Source organism: Hyaena hyaena, unplaced genomic scaffold (genome assembly GCF_003009895.1).
Source record: "Hyaena hyaena isolate Hyena2069 unplaced genomic scaffold, ASM300989v1 scaffold_529, whole genome shotgun sequence".
NCBI lineage: Eukaryota > Metazoa > Chordata > Mammalia > Carnivora > Hyaenidae > Hyaena > Hyaena hyaena.
This window is the reverse complement of record NW_024081162.1, coordinates 567,052-583,073: the sequence shown is the minus strand read 5'-3', so window position 1 is coordinate 583,073 and position 16,022 is coordinate 567,052. Positions and strand designations below refer to the sequence as shown.

The 16,022-nt window shown below is 34.5% G+C and overlaps 1 protein-coding gene across 1 annotated transcript in view; it reads left to right on the top strand.

Annotated features, from left to right (window-relative positions):
• ADGRV1 (adhesion G protein-coupled receptor V1) overlaps positions 1 to 16,022 on the top strand; it is a 500,208-nt gene that overhangs the window by 128,596 nt on the left and 355,590 nt on the right. The window contains exons 56-62 of the mRNA XM_039255493.1: positions 429 to 684; positions 2,360 to 2,562; positions 3,881 to 4,057; positions 4,656 to 4,838; positions 10,737 to 10,916; positions 14,289 to 14,453; positions 15,011 to 15,128. Coding sequence (XP_039111424.1) covers positions 429 to 684; positions 2,360 to 2,562; positions 3,881 to 4,057; positions 4,656 to 4,838; positions 10,737 to 10,916; positions 14,289 to 14,453; positions 15,011 to 15,128 — 1,282 coding nt within the window. The remainder of the gene's footprint in view (positions 1 to 428; positions 685 to 2,359; positions 2,563 to 3,880; positions 4,058 to 4,655; positions 4,839 to 10,736; positions 10,917 to 14,288; positions 14,454 to 15,010; positions 15,129 to 16,022) is intronic.

Genomic DNA, 16,022 nt, shown 5'->3' with positions numbered 1-16,022 from the left:
TTAAATCATACATCTGTTCTAGCCAAAAGAAATAGCAATCCTGGCAAAGTTTTTGTAGAGAAAAATGTTTTAACTAGTATATTACCTTCTTTTATTTTTATAGATTTTTAAATATGTTATCTAGGACTTAGATTCCCTGAGAGACTCTGTACTCTATATTTTAAGAGAATGTAGGAATCAGGATGTGACAGTTTGGCTACAGATTTTATCAGATTGAGTTTTAGTAATGGTTTACTTTTTTCTTTTTCCTAACAATCTTCCACTTTTAATATGAAAAGCATTTGATTGGTTTGTAGAATCATATTGTGTTGCTTAAATACTTCTGTTATTTAAGTTGTGGTCCATATTGAAAGAAAATTTAATCCTTTGATATTCTTACTGTACAGTGATAATCACAAAATAAAATTTTCTTTCTTTAAAAATTATAGATTTCATTTTCTGAAGGGCAGGCACTGTCTACAATCACTCTGACTGTTCTTGCTGATGATGTACCAGAATTATCAGAAATTGTGACTATAAAACTCATTCATATTACCACAGAAGGGATTGAGGACCCATCTAAAGGTGCTACCATTGATCAGAAAAGAAACAGATCTGTGATAACAACTCTGCCCAATGACTTACCTTACGGCTTAGTGGGTTGGCATGCTGAATTTCTCTTCATTAGAATAGCAGAGCCTAAAGGTAAGTTTTGTTAACTATTTTTCAGGTTCTAGTAAGTTTTATTGGGTAATTTAACTGTAATGTTTACTAGGAATATAAGCCCCTTAATATACGTATGTGTGTGTGTGTGTCTGTGTGTGTCTATTCAGGGGTCAGTTAAATCATCTGACTCCTGATTTTGGCTCAGGTAATGAATGATCTCATGTTTGTGAGTTCAAGCCCCACTTCTGGCTCCAGAGCACTGCTCACGATCTCTCTTTCTTTCTCTCTCTCTCTCTTTCTCACGTGCTCTCTCTCTCTCTCTCAAAATAAATAAATTCCTCATCCTCACTCTCTCTCTCTCTCTCAAAATAAATAAATAAACTTAAAAAATATATATACACACATATACATATATTCAGTTTGACAGATCATATTTAATCCTTTTTAGTTTTTGTTTATTAAATTTTATGATCGTGTAAGCACTTAGCAATACTGCTATTAAGAAACACTTTTACTCTTTGAGATATTACTATCATAATAGAAACATTAATATTTTAATGTCATTGCAGTAAAGGTAACTGGTTTTTATTTTACTTTCTCGTTTTCATCCTTTATGTATCTGTTGTCTTTCCATGCTTAGATTCCTCTATATAGATTTTCAACAGTTATAGGGAACAATAAGCAACACAGTGAAATGCATATGGTACTCAAGGTATTGTTAAACCGCAAAGCAGTAATTAGAATAATAGTTTTTCTGTTAAGTGTAAGTAATCAGTCCCTATTTCCTGTAAGCTTAGTGCTGAAATCTCTGCCTAAATAACTGCTTATATCATCTGTAGGGTAAGTAGATTTTTGTAGATAAATCCCCTTTGACTTATTTGAAAATATATTTGAACATATATGATGTGTATTTATTTAGAATATGCTGTGTGAAGGCTCTAAAATTTTCAGACAGGAACATGGACATCTTTCAAGGCCCTTTCATTTAAATAGTTGACTGAAAAAAATGACATACAGTTCTGCATCTGGACCTTTATATGTCTATATATGTGGGAACAGAAGTAGTAGACTTAGAATATGTTTGTTTATTCATTCAGTAAACCTTTTGAAGCACCTCGTAAGTGCCACAAATTGTGCTGTGTGTTCTGGAAACAAAGACACAGTCGTAGGTCCTTAGAAACTCACAGACCAGTGGGAAAGATTGGCATGCATTTTTTTTCCATTTATAGGGCAAATTTAACTTTAAAAATTTAAGAAATAAATAAAAAAATAGGCACTGTGAAATACTTTGATCCTTGTGAGAGACATCTCACTATAAGAACATAATTACTGAATGTTCATCTAATGATTAAATTATTAAATGATAGCTTTGTGTGTTTACTTTTTTATTCTTGGAAAACCTTTGCATTTGTAATTAGCACTTCTGTCAGCCTGCACGTATGTGCTTACCTAAGATTTTCAGCAGTTTTTGTTAAGGTACACTGTAATGTACAGCATAGGAGGGTGCATTTGAGAACCCGAAGTGAGAGTTTAGAACTGGGGTATAATGTATGATGATTCTCAGCGCAACTTTGAGGACATAGGGGACAAAGAACAAAACCTTCCTTGGGACTATACACATTGGGATAGTGTGGAAAATTCCACCTAAAGTGCTTGGAATGATGTTGACTACAAATAGAAAAGCTTGTTTACTTGTGGAATGTGTATCTCACAGAGAACATCACCATTCTTCAGTTACCAATTGTTCGAGATAAAGGACTGTTTGGGGACATTGCCATTCACTTGATAGCTAAACCCAATTTCTTACTGTACATCGATAATCAAGCTACTGAGAATGAAGATTATGTGCTACAAGAAACAGTAATAATGATGAAAGAAAACATAAAAGAAACTTACGTCAAAGTTGCCATTTTGTCGGTGAGTTTAGGGTGCAATGAATAGGATGTAAAATAAAAGAAAATACTCTTAAAGATAAAATTGTGATGCTCTTAAAGATAAAAATCCTTGTAAAGGTTGCTTTTACATGTAAAATTGTGAGTATTCTAATTTTTTCACCCATCCTAACATTTAATAATAAATGAATATTTTTATAACTGGCAAAAATAATATTTATTAATGATTTATATTTATTTTTGAAGTGGAATATTGTTTGAATGACCTTTGAAGCATGGAATTTACATTAGATTATATGTTTCATTGCATCCATTCTTGAGCTGGTTAGTTGTTTTGAACTAATGAGTGAATGAATAAAATGCTCAGATTAATCAATTTTAATTAATTTTAAAACATTTAATTAACAAATAATTCAAACATTTAATTTTAATTAATGTTTAATAATTAAAAACAATTATTTTTATTGTTGGTTTGATAGTGCAGTATTTTCATGTCATGATATTATTACTCATATCAAGATTATTTTTCAGATGGGTTGTATCTGGCTTTAGTGCTTTCTCATGAATATAAGAGAATAAGTGTATATATCTGTAATGATTCACAAGAAACTGAGAGTGGTTATTAGTGTTATCTGTAATATATAATATTTTATATTGTAGTATATGTTACCATATTATATATAACAATATTAACAATAAATATATATTCTTAAATAAAGATAGTGTTGAATAGTAGTATTAGTGTTACTAATAGCCATATTAGTATAAGTGATAATAGTGGCTTCTGGAAAAGACATTCTGGGAAAGATTTAAGGGATGGGACAGAAGAGAAGTTTCTGTTCATGGTGTGTTATTTCTATCTTTTGAAAATTTTTATCACCTATTCCAGAATAAAGTAACAGTTTTTGAAAACTTAATTAGAATATAGGATAATATCTAGATTGACAAGTCTAGAGCTTTCACTTTTAAGATGTATGTAGCATTTACCATTTCTCCTCTATTTGGTGGGATATTATATACATAAAACCTGTTTGATAGGATATGGTCAAAATTGTGTGGATTAAAAAAAGTATTTTACTTGCTAATGAGTATTAAGCTTCAGTTAAAACTTCACTGATAAGGTTGAATATTCCCTAAGATTCTGAAGTTGCCAGCAGGAAAGTACTAAAATATAAAAAGGAACTGTTTTTATATGTGAAATAGGTGCCCATTTCTGTGGACAATCATTTATTCCTTACTGAAAAAAAATCACATTTCCAAGGCAAATTCAATACATTTTTAAAAATGGAACATCATCTCTCTCCTGTTTGCACACCTATCCCCACGCCGCCTCCCCCTCCCAGGATAAGGCTCCTGAGTTGGAAGAAGGATTTATTGTCAACATCACTGAGGTGTACCTGGTGAATTCTGACTTCTCTGCAGGACAACCAAGTGTGCGGAGACCTGGGATGGAGATAGTTGAGATAATGATTGAAGAAAATGATGATCCCAGAGGAATTTTTAAGTTTCATGTTACCACAGTGAGATAAACTTTATTATATTTATAGCAATACAGATGCTTCTACCTGCTGATTTGGTCAATGTTATATATTTTCTGCAAAATAATTGGTTTTGCTTATAGATCTTTATAAATACCTGCTTTAAAATTTGTCTTATAGATTAATTCTTAATTCTCTTTGTGCTAGACCAAAGGGTTAAGCAAGTATATTTTCATGAAATTTAAATTTAAGAATTCTAAAAACACTGATTATGCATATTTATATCCTACTATTGATTTCTACTTTGAAGGGTGAAATATAAGAAATATAAGAAGAAATAATAAATTTAGAAAGTGGTGATGGGGCGTCTAGGTGGCTTAGTCAGTCAAGTGTCCTGCCTGACTCTTGATTTCAGCTCAAATCATGATCTCATGGTTCATGAGTTCGAGTCCCGCATTGGGCTCTGTGCTGACAGCACAGAGTCTGCTTAGGATTCTCTCTCTCTTTCTCTCTGTCAATCCTCTCCCCTTCTCTCTCAAAATAAGTAAATACATAAATAAGCTTAAAAAAATAAGGAAAGTGATGCTGACATGTAAGATGTTAATTTTGTCTTGTATTTAACTATATTCTTTATTTAAAGGATTTTGGTGGAGTTATTACTGCCTATGAGATGCCTCCCCCACTGAATATTCTTCAAGTTCCTGTAGTCCGGATGGCTGGAAGCTTTGGGGCAGTAAATGTTTATTGGAAAGCAACACCGGATAGTGCTGGCCTGGAAGACTTTAAGCCATCTCATGGGATTCTTGAATTTGCAGATAAACAAGTATGCTAATTATGAACATTTTAGCAACTTTTGGTTGTACTTGAAACTTCTTATAGATACCCACCAAGTGGACATGCATTAGTGACTGTTAAATGTATTATACTTTTTATTTGTATATCAAACCAAACAGAGCTCTTATTGATTAATGTATTATAATTCATTAGTGGACATAGGAAGAGAACATAAGCAAAATCTCAACCTTTTCTGAACTTTCCTACCTCATTTAATTTTAAGGCAAAGGTAAAGGAGGATAATGAATGGCATAGAAGTGCCTAAGAATATATAAAAAATTACCTCATGAACTTCATAATTCCTATGAATTTTAGATTCGTTTATTCTATTTCTTTCTTTTTGTTTGGTTGTGTGTTTGTTTATAGTCAAGTTGGTTTCCATATAACATCCAGTGCTCATTCCAACAAGTGCCCTCCTTCATGGCCATCACCTCTTTTTCCCTCTCCCCCACCCCCATCAGCCATCAGTTTGTTCTCAGCATTCCAGAGTCTCTCATGGTTTGCCTCCCTCCCTCTCCCCAACTATTTTTTCCCTCTTCCCATTCCCCATGGTCCTCTGTTAAGTTTCTCCTGTTTCACATATGAGTGAAAACATATGGTATCTATCCTTCTCTGCCTGACTTATTTCACTTAGCATAACACCCTCGAGTTCCATCCACATTGCTACAAATGGCCAGATTTCATTCTTTCTCATTGTCATCTAGTATTCCATTGTATAGATAAACCACATCTTCATGATCCATTCTTCACTTGATGCACATTTAGGCTCTTCCCATGATTTGGCTATTGTTCAGAGTGCTGCTGTGAACATTGGGGTACATGTGCCCCTATGCATCAGCATTCTCGTATCCCTTGGGTAAATTCCTAGCAGTGCTATTGCTGGGTCATAGGGGAGTTCTAGTGTTCATTTTTTGAGAAACCTCCACACTGTTTTCCAGAGGGGCTGCATGAGTTTGCATTCCCACCAACAGTGTAGGAGGCTGCCCGTTTCTCCACATCCTTGCCAGCATCTATAGTTTCCTGATTTGTTCATTTTAGCAACTCTGACCAGTGTGAGGTTGTGGTTTTGATTTGTATTTCCCTGGTGATGAGGGACGGTGAGCATCATTTCATATGTCTGTTGGCCATCTGGATGTCCTCTTTGGAGAAGTGTCTGTTCATGTCTTCTGCCTATTTTTTACTGGATTATTTGTTTTTCAGGTGTGGAGTTTGGTGAGTTCCTTATAGATTTTGGATAGTAGCCCTTTATCTGATATGTCATTTGCAGCTATCTTTTCCCATTCTATCGGTTGCCTATTCGTTTTATTGATTGTTTGCTTTGCCGTGCAGAAGCTTTTTATCTTGATGAGGTTCCAATAGTTGCTCTTGATTCTTTGCCTTTGAAGATGTGCCTAATAAGAAATTGCTGCATTTGAGGTTGAGGAGGTTGTTTCCTGCTTTGTCCTCTAGGGTTTTGATGGTTTCCTCTCTTACGTTCAGGTCCTTCATCCATTTTGAGTTTATTTTTGTGTATGGTGTAAGAAAGTGGTCTAGTTTCATTCTTCTGCATGTTGCTGTCCAGTTCTCCCAGCACCATCTGTTAAAGACGCTGTCTTTTGTCCATTGGATACTCCTTCCTGCTTTATCAAAAATTAGTTGGCCATATATTTGTGGGTCCAATTCTGGGTTCTCTATTCTATTCCATTGGTCTAGGTGTCTGTTTTTGTGCCAATACCATACTGTTTTGATGACTACAGCTTTGTAGTAGAGGCTAAAGTCTGGGCTTGTGATGCCTCCCATTTTCATTTTCTTGTTCAATATTACTTTGGCTCTTCGGGGTCTTTTGTGGTTCCATACAAATTTTAAGATTATGTGTTCTAGCTTTAAAAAGAATGCTGCTGCAATTTTGATTGGGATTGAATTGAATGTATAGATTGCTTTGGATAGTATTGACATTTTAACAATATTTATTCTTCCAATCCATGAGCATGGAATGTTTTTCCATTTCTTTGTGTCTACTTCAATTTCCTTCATAAGTTTTCTATAATTTTCATCATACAGATCTTTTATATCTTTTGTTAGGTTTATTCTTAGGTATTTTATGGTTTTTTGTGCAATTGTGAATGGGATCAGTTTCTTGATTTCTCTTTCTGTTGTTTTGTTATTGGCGTATAGAAATGCAACTGATTTCTGTACGTTGATTTTGTACCCTGCGACTTTACTGAATTCATGGATCAGTTCTAGTAGGCTTCTGGTGGAGTCTGTCGGGTGTTCCATGTAGAGTATCATGTTGTCTGTGAAAAGTGAAAGTTTGACTTGATCTTTGCCAGTTCTGATGCCTTTTATTTCCTTTTGTTGTTTGAAATCTGATGATAGGACTTCCAACACTATGTTCAACAACAGTGATGAAAGTGGATATCCCTGTCGTGTTCCTGATCTCAGGGGGAAAGCTCTCTGTTTGTCTCCATGGCGGATGATATTAGCTGTGGCTTTTCATAAATGGCTTTATGATATTTAAGTACATTTCTTCTATTCTGACTTTCTTGAGGGTCTTTATTAAGAAAGGAAGCTGTATTTTGTCAAATGCTTTTTCTGCATCTACTCACAGGATCATATGGGTTTTATCTTTTCTTTTGTTAATGTGATGTATCACATTGATTGATTTGTGAATATTGAACCAGCCCTGTAATGCAGGAATGAATTCCACTTGATCTTGGTGGATAATTCTTTTTATGTGCTATTGAATTCGATTTGCTAGTAACTTGTTGAGGATTTTTGCATCCATATTCATCAAGGATGTTGGCCTGTACATCTCTTTTTTTGTTGGGTCTCTGTCTGGATTGGGAATCCAAGTGATGCTGGCTTCGTAGAATGACTTCAGAAGTTTTCCTTCCATTTCTATTTTTTGGAATAGCTTGAGAAGAATGGGTATTAACTCTGATTTAAATGTCTGGTAGAATTCCCCAGGGAAGCCATCAGGTCCAGGGCTCTTATCTGTTGGGAGATTTTTGATAACTGATTCTATTTCTTCACTAGTTATTGATCTGTTGTCCAGTTTGTTGGCATATAACTTCATAGTATTCCCTTATTATTGCTTTTATTTCTGAGGAATTGGTTGTAATAAGTCCATTTTCATTAATAATTTTGTCTTTGGGGTGTTCTGTCTTTTCTTTTTGAGAAGCCTGTCTAGGGGGTTATCAATTTTGTTTATTTTTTCAAAAAATCAATTCTTGGTTTCATTGATCTGTTCAACTGGTTTTTTTGTTTTGTTTTGTTTTGGTTTTTTTTGGATTCTATATTGTTTATTTCTGCCCTGCTCTTTATTATTTCTCTTCTGCTGGATTTGGTGTGCTTTTGCTGCTCTGCTTCAAGTTCCTTTAGGTGCACTGTTAGATTTTGTATTTGCGCTTTTTCTAGTTTCTTGAAATAGGCCTGGATTGCAATGTACTTTCCTCTTAGGACTGCCTTTGCCACATCCCAAAGAGTTTGGATTGTTGTATTTTCATTTTAACTTGTTTCCATTTATTTTTAAATTTCTTCTCTAATTACCTGATTGGTCCATTCATTCTTTAGTAGGGTGTTCTTTAACCTCCATGTTTTTGGAGGTTTTCCAGACTTCTTCCTGTGATTGATTTCAAGGTTTATAGCATTGTGATCTGAAAGTGGGCATGGTATGATCTCAGTTCTTTTATATTTATTGAGGGCTGCTTTATGTCCCAGTATGTGATCTATCTTAGAAAATGTGCCATCCGCACTTGAGAAGAAAGTGAATTTCATGGCCTTAGGATGTAGAGTTCAAAATATATCTGTCAGATCCAACTGGTCCAATGTGTCATTCAAGTCCATTGTTTCCCTAGTGATTTTCTGCCTAGTTGATCTATCCATTGCTGTAAGTGGAGTATTAAAGTCCCCTACTATTAGCACATTCTTATCCATAAGATTGTTTCTGTTTGTGATTAATTGTCTTATGTATTTGGGTGTCCTGAATTTGGTGCATAGACATTTATAATTGTTAGTTCTTCTTGAGGGATAGATCCTGTAATTATTATATAATGCCCTTCTTCATCTCTTGTTACTGCCTTTAATTTAAAATCCAGTTTGTCTGATTTAAGTATGGCTACTCCAGCTTTCTTTTGATTTCCAGTAGCATGGTAGATATTTCTCCATCCCCTCACTTACAATCTGAAAGTGTCTTCAGGTCTAAAATGAGTCTCTTGCAGACAGCAAATAGATGGATTTTGCTTTTTTATCCATTCTGATACCCGTTGTCTTTTGATTAGAGCATTTAGTCCATTTACATTCAGTGTTATTATTGAAAAATATGGGGTTAGAGTCATTGTGTTCTCTCTAGGATTCATGCTTGTAATGGTGTCTCTGGTACCTTGTGTTCCTTGTAACATTTCTCTTATAGAGTCCCCCTTAGGATTTCTTGTAGGGCTAGTTTAGTGGTGATGAATTCCTTCAATTTTTGTTTGTTTGGGAAAACCTTTATCTCTCCTTCTATTCTGAATGACAGGCTTGCTGGATAAAGGATTCTTGGCTGCATTTTTTTTTTTGTTCATCACATTGAAGATTTCCTACCATTCCTTTCTTGCCTGCCAGGTTTCAGTAGAGAGGTCTGCAAGTAGTCTGATATGTCTCCCTTTGTATGTCATGGCCCTTTTCTCCCTAGCTGCTTTCAGAATTCTCTCTTTGTCCTTATATTTGGCCAGTTTCACTATGATATGTCGTGCAGAAGATTGATTCAAGTTACGTCTGAGGGGAATTCTCTGGGCTTCTTGGATTTCAATGTCTGTTTCCATAAATTGGGGAAGGTCTCAGCTCTAATTTGTTCAAGCACCCCTTCAGTGCCTTTCTCTTCTTATTCTTCTGGAATTCTTATGATACGTATATTGTTTTGTCTGATTGTATCACTCAGTTCTTGAATTCTCCTTTTGTGCTCCTGGATCAGTATCTCTCTTTCTCGCTTCCTCTTTTTCTATAATTGTGTCTTCTAATTCACCTATTCTCCTTTCTGCCTCTTCGATCCATGCATTGGATGACTCCATTTTATTTTACACCTCATTTATAGCATTTTTTGATCCATCACAACTATTTAAGCTCCATAGTCTTTGTAGCAATAGCTTCTCCGATGTCTTCTCTGCTTTTTTCAAGCCCAGCAATTAATTTTATGACTGTTGTTCTAAATTCTTGTTCTGTTACGTTGCTTATATCTGTTTTGACCAATTCTTTTGCTGTCACTTCTTCCTGGAATTTCTTTAGAGGAGAGTTCTTCTGTTGTAGTTGTATATGTTGTATAAGTTGTACTTACTTATAAGTTATAAAAATGTTTAACATAGACCCAGATAAATGTATGAAATCCTGATCACAAACATTTAAGAGCAGCAGAATTGAGTCTTCTTCCTGCCTGCCTTTCTTTAACATTGTAAGAATGATATTTGAAACCAGAGGGGTTTGTTCTAACTGGCAAAGACAATGGTAATTTCTGTGGTACCATTGTATGTCATGTAATATTAATGCTAATATACTAAGGTTTATATTTGCACAATGGTAATTAGAGCCTGTATGTCTCTTTAAGTATTTTTCTTCAAGAATCAGGCTTCATTGGTTTTTGTGTACATGAATAACACTATATTTTATTACATATGTAATTCCCTTATTTTGAAAATAATAGACTGTAAATTCCTGATTCGAAATAGTAAATAATATATATGATTTTAAAGTAGTATTGTGAACATAACAGGCCAAAAAATACTTTTTTGTACTATGTTTTTGTCAACTAAAAGTTTAAATATATGTTATCAAAAATCGCTATTACATTATATCCTCCTTATCTCTTACCCTCCCCCTTTCCCTTGTTCCCTCTCTTCTTTCTCTCCCTCTTCCTTCTTTCTTCCTTCTTTTGTAGGTTACTGCAGTGATAGAAATTACCATAATTGATGATGCTGAACTTGAACTCATGGAGACATTCAATATTTCCTTAATCAGGGTGGCTGGAGGTGGCAGACTTGGTGATGATGTTGTGGTAACTGTTGTTATCCCACAAAATGATTCCCCATTTGGAGTATTTGGATTTGAAGAAAAGACTGTAAGTTAAATATATCAGGGGTGAAGGTGGCTTTCCCTAAGCTAATTTGTTTTGTAAGTTTAGAAGAAAGGTATCTTTCATTTTTTAAAAAACTATAGCTCTCGCTTATGAATCTGTTGGCTGTTGAATTAAGGGCCATTCCTCTAATCTGTGTTTGACAGTAATGAGTCATCTCAAATCAGGCAGTTACTGAGGGGAGCATTTATTTATTGGGTATCAGATAACCACGATCTAGTTTTCTTCCATACATTGTGTTCTCAGCCAGTCTTGCTCTAAACCACCATCCTGGTCACAAGGCAAGATTCTGTCATGGATCTAAGTGTTGCACCCTAGGATACATTTAGTTGGGGAGGGATTTATTTTGCCCACCCTTCTGGTACTTTGTCTTATATTGAACAAAACACCCCAGCTGAAGTGTTTCTTTGTATTTTTTCTTTCCTCCCTCTTACTTCCCATTGGTTGTCTCCTAGGACCTGCAAGAGAGAGGCCAATTACTGTTATTGCTAAGGGAGAAAAAACCTAACCATTTATGCAGCTAGATTTTGTTACTAATGATAAATTAGCTCTACATCTTAAATATTAAAAAATTGTTAAAACTCTATCATAATTATTACATGATTTTATATTACTGTTTTTAAGACCATTTCCTTTAAAGGAAATTCCATGGTGAAATAATCATAATTATATTTAGATGGTTCTGATGTACACAAGGTTTCTGGATCTATAGGTCACCTTTTCCTTTAATGGATCACTTATAGGTCATCAGTAATTCATAATAGATCATCTTAAATAATAAACAGATTGCTCTCAGTGCTTATTATCTTTACTGTTTTGTGGATGAAAGGCTAGACTTACAACTTGCCCGTTAGAGCTGGGCTTCCTTCCTAGAGCAGATGCTCCAGATTTTAAGTAAACCCTAATAATCAGCTAATGATTAGATTATTGAAGTTTCAATTTCGTAATAGAATGGGAACCATGAGAGGGACAGGACACACTTCTGCTGTAGCCTTATGAGACTCTCTTTCTTGGGAAAGGAATAAGCAGAAGTGTTTGTTATGGAGTGGTACATTCGCATGAGTGGCTATGAATGTTTCTTAAGCAAAATGAAAAGTCTGGGAAACATAAAACTATTAGTATAAAGAAGGAAATAAAAAGCATCCATAATATTATTAACCTAAGATATGGCCATCATTAATATTTTTTATTTCCATCTATGCTTTTTTCTTTGCATATATAAAAAGAAAAATTTTAATCTATATAAATGTAATTTAATTTTTATAACATGTTTGTTAGCTTCTGAGGTTGGGTAAAAGGTTCAGGGTTTCATTTGGTGGTAAAACCTTAACATAAATGTTTGCCTTTAACTTTGTCATGCTTTTGGACTTTTAGGCATTAGATGGTATATGTATAAGCTTCTCTTTAGGGAAAAAGAAGAGTTATATTACTATTCATAAATAAGTTTCGTTTATTTTATCTTAACTACTCGTGTAAACTTTAGTGCACCCTTGGCCTGAGAACTCATACCTTACTGTAATAACCTCAAGTTTCCAATTTGTCTTGCAGTCTAAAAGTGAGAGTGAGGTCACCCAATTCCTATTGTGTTATTTCTCATAAGCCTTGCTGTAAGGAGTAAATGAATTGATATATGTAAAGCACTTACAACTGGGTCATACACGTAGTAGGTGTCAATTGCTATTTTTATCATTAGTGCTATCAGCAGCAGCTTGTTGCTCAGCCCTTGTGGTTACTTTTTTATATTCTGTGTTTCTTACTGCCAAAAGCTCTCGATAACACAAAATTTTGGTTTTAACATGTATCTAAGATACACAGTATTGTGCATATAGTTTGCACAATAATGCACATTGTTAGCATTATTAGATGACACAGATTACATTTAGAACTGAATGGTTTTGAGGAAAGATTGTTAGTATAAATCTGTCAGAACAAATAAGTTGCTCATGAGGGCTATATGGTAACTATACCAAAACCCTGGCAATAGCATGGGTTCAAGAAATCTCCTTGTGAAACCTAAACTATGTTATTATCTATGAAAACAAAAAGGACTTCTATGTGAATGATAAGTTTATAGTGAACTTCTTCTTTCTCACTTTGCTTCTTATTTAGTATTTTTGTTCTCAGAGGAGTGGTATGAATAGCACTGGCTGTGGAGTCAGAACATCTGAACCAGAAGAGTAGGCTTTTCTTTTCCATATATGTGTATATACCCATCCTCTAGATTTCTTAGAGTTTCTGTTAGGCTTAAATAAGATAACGTATATGCCAGGGTTGACATATACTAGAAGCTCAATACTTTATTTGACAATAAATTATATTAAATAAATAAATAATAAAAAAGAAGCTCAATAAATAGTAGTTGGCTCTTAATCTCTGCTCTTGGAACCAGTACAAAACCTCATAAAAAAAAGCAAAACAGATTTGTATTGGGCACTTAGGTATCTGTCTTGAAAATGGAAAGCATTGTTTTATATTTTTGTATTTACATAACAGGTGGATATTATAGGCTCAATTTGGACTTGGCTTCCCCAGGTCAGTATATGCAATTCAGTCAAACCAAGTTTCTTAATAAGGAACTTGTGTAAAAAATAAATAGTAGAGGTAAATTAACATATTGACTTTCCTTTCCCCCTTTCTGTCAGGTTATTATAAACCTCTTTTAAATTTGGACTTACTCCTGAAGCCAAGACTACACTGTATGTTAACTAACTTGAGAATAAATTTAAAAAATAAAACAAATAAATTTGGACTTACTAAAATTGGCAAATTACAGATAATTAGGAGGATACTTGGCAGTCTGTATTATGTGGGGAGCCTGACTCCATTAACAAAGAAGCCCTAAATCTTACCTCCTTAAGATAGTAAGATTATTTTTTCTTCTTTCAGAAGTCCTGCATCTGTGGTCCTACTGGGGTCTTATGGACATCTCTTGTCCAACTGGCATCTCAGGCACTGACTTCTTTCCTTTTTGACTCTGTTCTGGGTCCTGGGAGTCCTCACTGGTCACCCAGCACGTGGAGGAAAAAGAACTTGGAATGTTTTATGGGAAGTTGATATAGACTGTTAGGAACATACTTCACTTCCCATGTGTTCTGTTGGCCAGAATTCAGTCACATGCTCCACCTGATTGCAAGGGAGGATAGGAAATGCCAAGTAGCAGAGTGTCAAAGACAAAAAGGAAATGGGGTTTGGTGAAGCATTTTTTTTTTTCTGCCACATGATTGTAACATGGCATGAACAGAGTTCTAAGTTGAAAAGTTGCAGTTTTTGCAAATAGAAATAAGATTGTTAAATTGTTTTTCCTTGTTTTTCCTGCTTTTTTTTTTTTTCCACCTTACTGGATTTTCTTTCTTTTAGGTAATGGTTGATGAAACTCTTTTGTCTGATGACCCTGATTCGTATGTGACATTGACAGTTGTCCGGTCCCTAGGAGGAAAAGGAGCTGTTCGACTTCAGTGGACCATAGACGAGACAGCTAAAAATGATCTCAGGCCATTGAATGGGACACTTCTTTTTGATGAGGTATAGTCAGCATCAGGACTCCTGTAGTTTTTCTCGAACTTATATTTGTTTTTTTCCACAGTACTGCTTATTGAATTCATATGATAGTATTTACTGTGTTAGGAATTTATTTGAAATCATATGCACCTTTGAGGAAAATCACACACACCCCTGATGTCAGAAATCTAACTTAATCTCAGACACTGCCTCCATCCCTCAACCTTTCCTCTCCTGATCTGAGGGTAAAACCCATTAATCAAGCTGAAAATTTGAGAGTTATCCCCATTTCCACCCATTCTTTAACCCTTGTGTAAATTTGATACTGAGTTTCGTCGATTTTTAGGCAATTTATAGGTTATGTTAACTTCCCACTTTCCAGTTAAAAACTTAAATAGGATTTATGGCCAGAGCTAATTTTTATATAGTAATTTGTTCTAGAAGCAACTCATAATTCTAAGGTACAAAAAGACACACTTGAAAAAATGCTTATGGGCATAAACATTATTCTACTTATAAAAACACTCAAAATTTGGCTTTGATCAATCCAGAAAATTTATTTTTCTTCTCATTTGCTGTAGACAGAGTCTCAAAAGACCATTGTGTTGCACACGCTTCATGATACTGTGTTGGAGGAGGACAGGCGCTTTACCATTCAGCTGATGCCAACTGATGAGATAGAAATATCTCCAATGAAAGGTAAGAGACATTCACAGTTTTGGAAATTAAAAAGTAGATACTAAGGAAAACAGAACCAAATCATGAGTAGTTATGAAGTTAGGTTTCATAATTCCTAAAATGTTTGCTGAAACATAAGGTTTCCCACTTGACAGCCAAAGAATTTTTGAAACTGATTCTCATACCTGATATTAGTAAAGTCATATATCAAAGACTTTTTAATACTTCGCTGTGTGATTTTTTAAAAGATGTTTGTTGTAGTTTTGTTTATAAAATAAAATATGGAAGCTTCCTAAATGGTCCATGAATAGGAGACTGGTTAAATATAACAGAGTACCATGTAAGTGTTCAAAAGGATATAGCAGAAAAAGCTTTAATTAGATTAAAAACTAAAAACACTTAGTTACATGGATAATTGCTGTGTTGTAGCAGGCTTCAGAACATGTTCAGAGTTATCCCATTTTATCATGTGCATGTTATGTGTTTGGAATTATGTACTTGAAATGTTGATAGTAGGATTTGATAACCCATATCCTTCTATATGTATTTATAATGGCCACATATGGCTTTATTTGTAATAAAATATTGCTTTAAAAATTAGCATATTATGTCTGTTTCAGCCTAGCTATGTTTATTTTCATCTGAAAGTGATTACTTTGATATTTTGACATTTCAGAGACACGCATCATAATTATTACTTGTCTATGGTCCATATGAAAATTTGTTTCTTATCTGGAGGGGAAGGATCAATGGTTCTAAAGTGCTTGCATTGTGGTACAGATAGTAATAGTCATAAAAAAAAAAATGGCCCAGCAACTTTGATATGAAAGCTTAGTGACGTACATGCCCTTTTTTTGCCATCAGCAGCTCCATCCTATGGAGTTGGTCTGTGGCCAAAGAAACAGAATTCCAGGC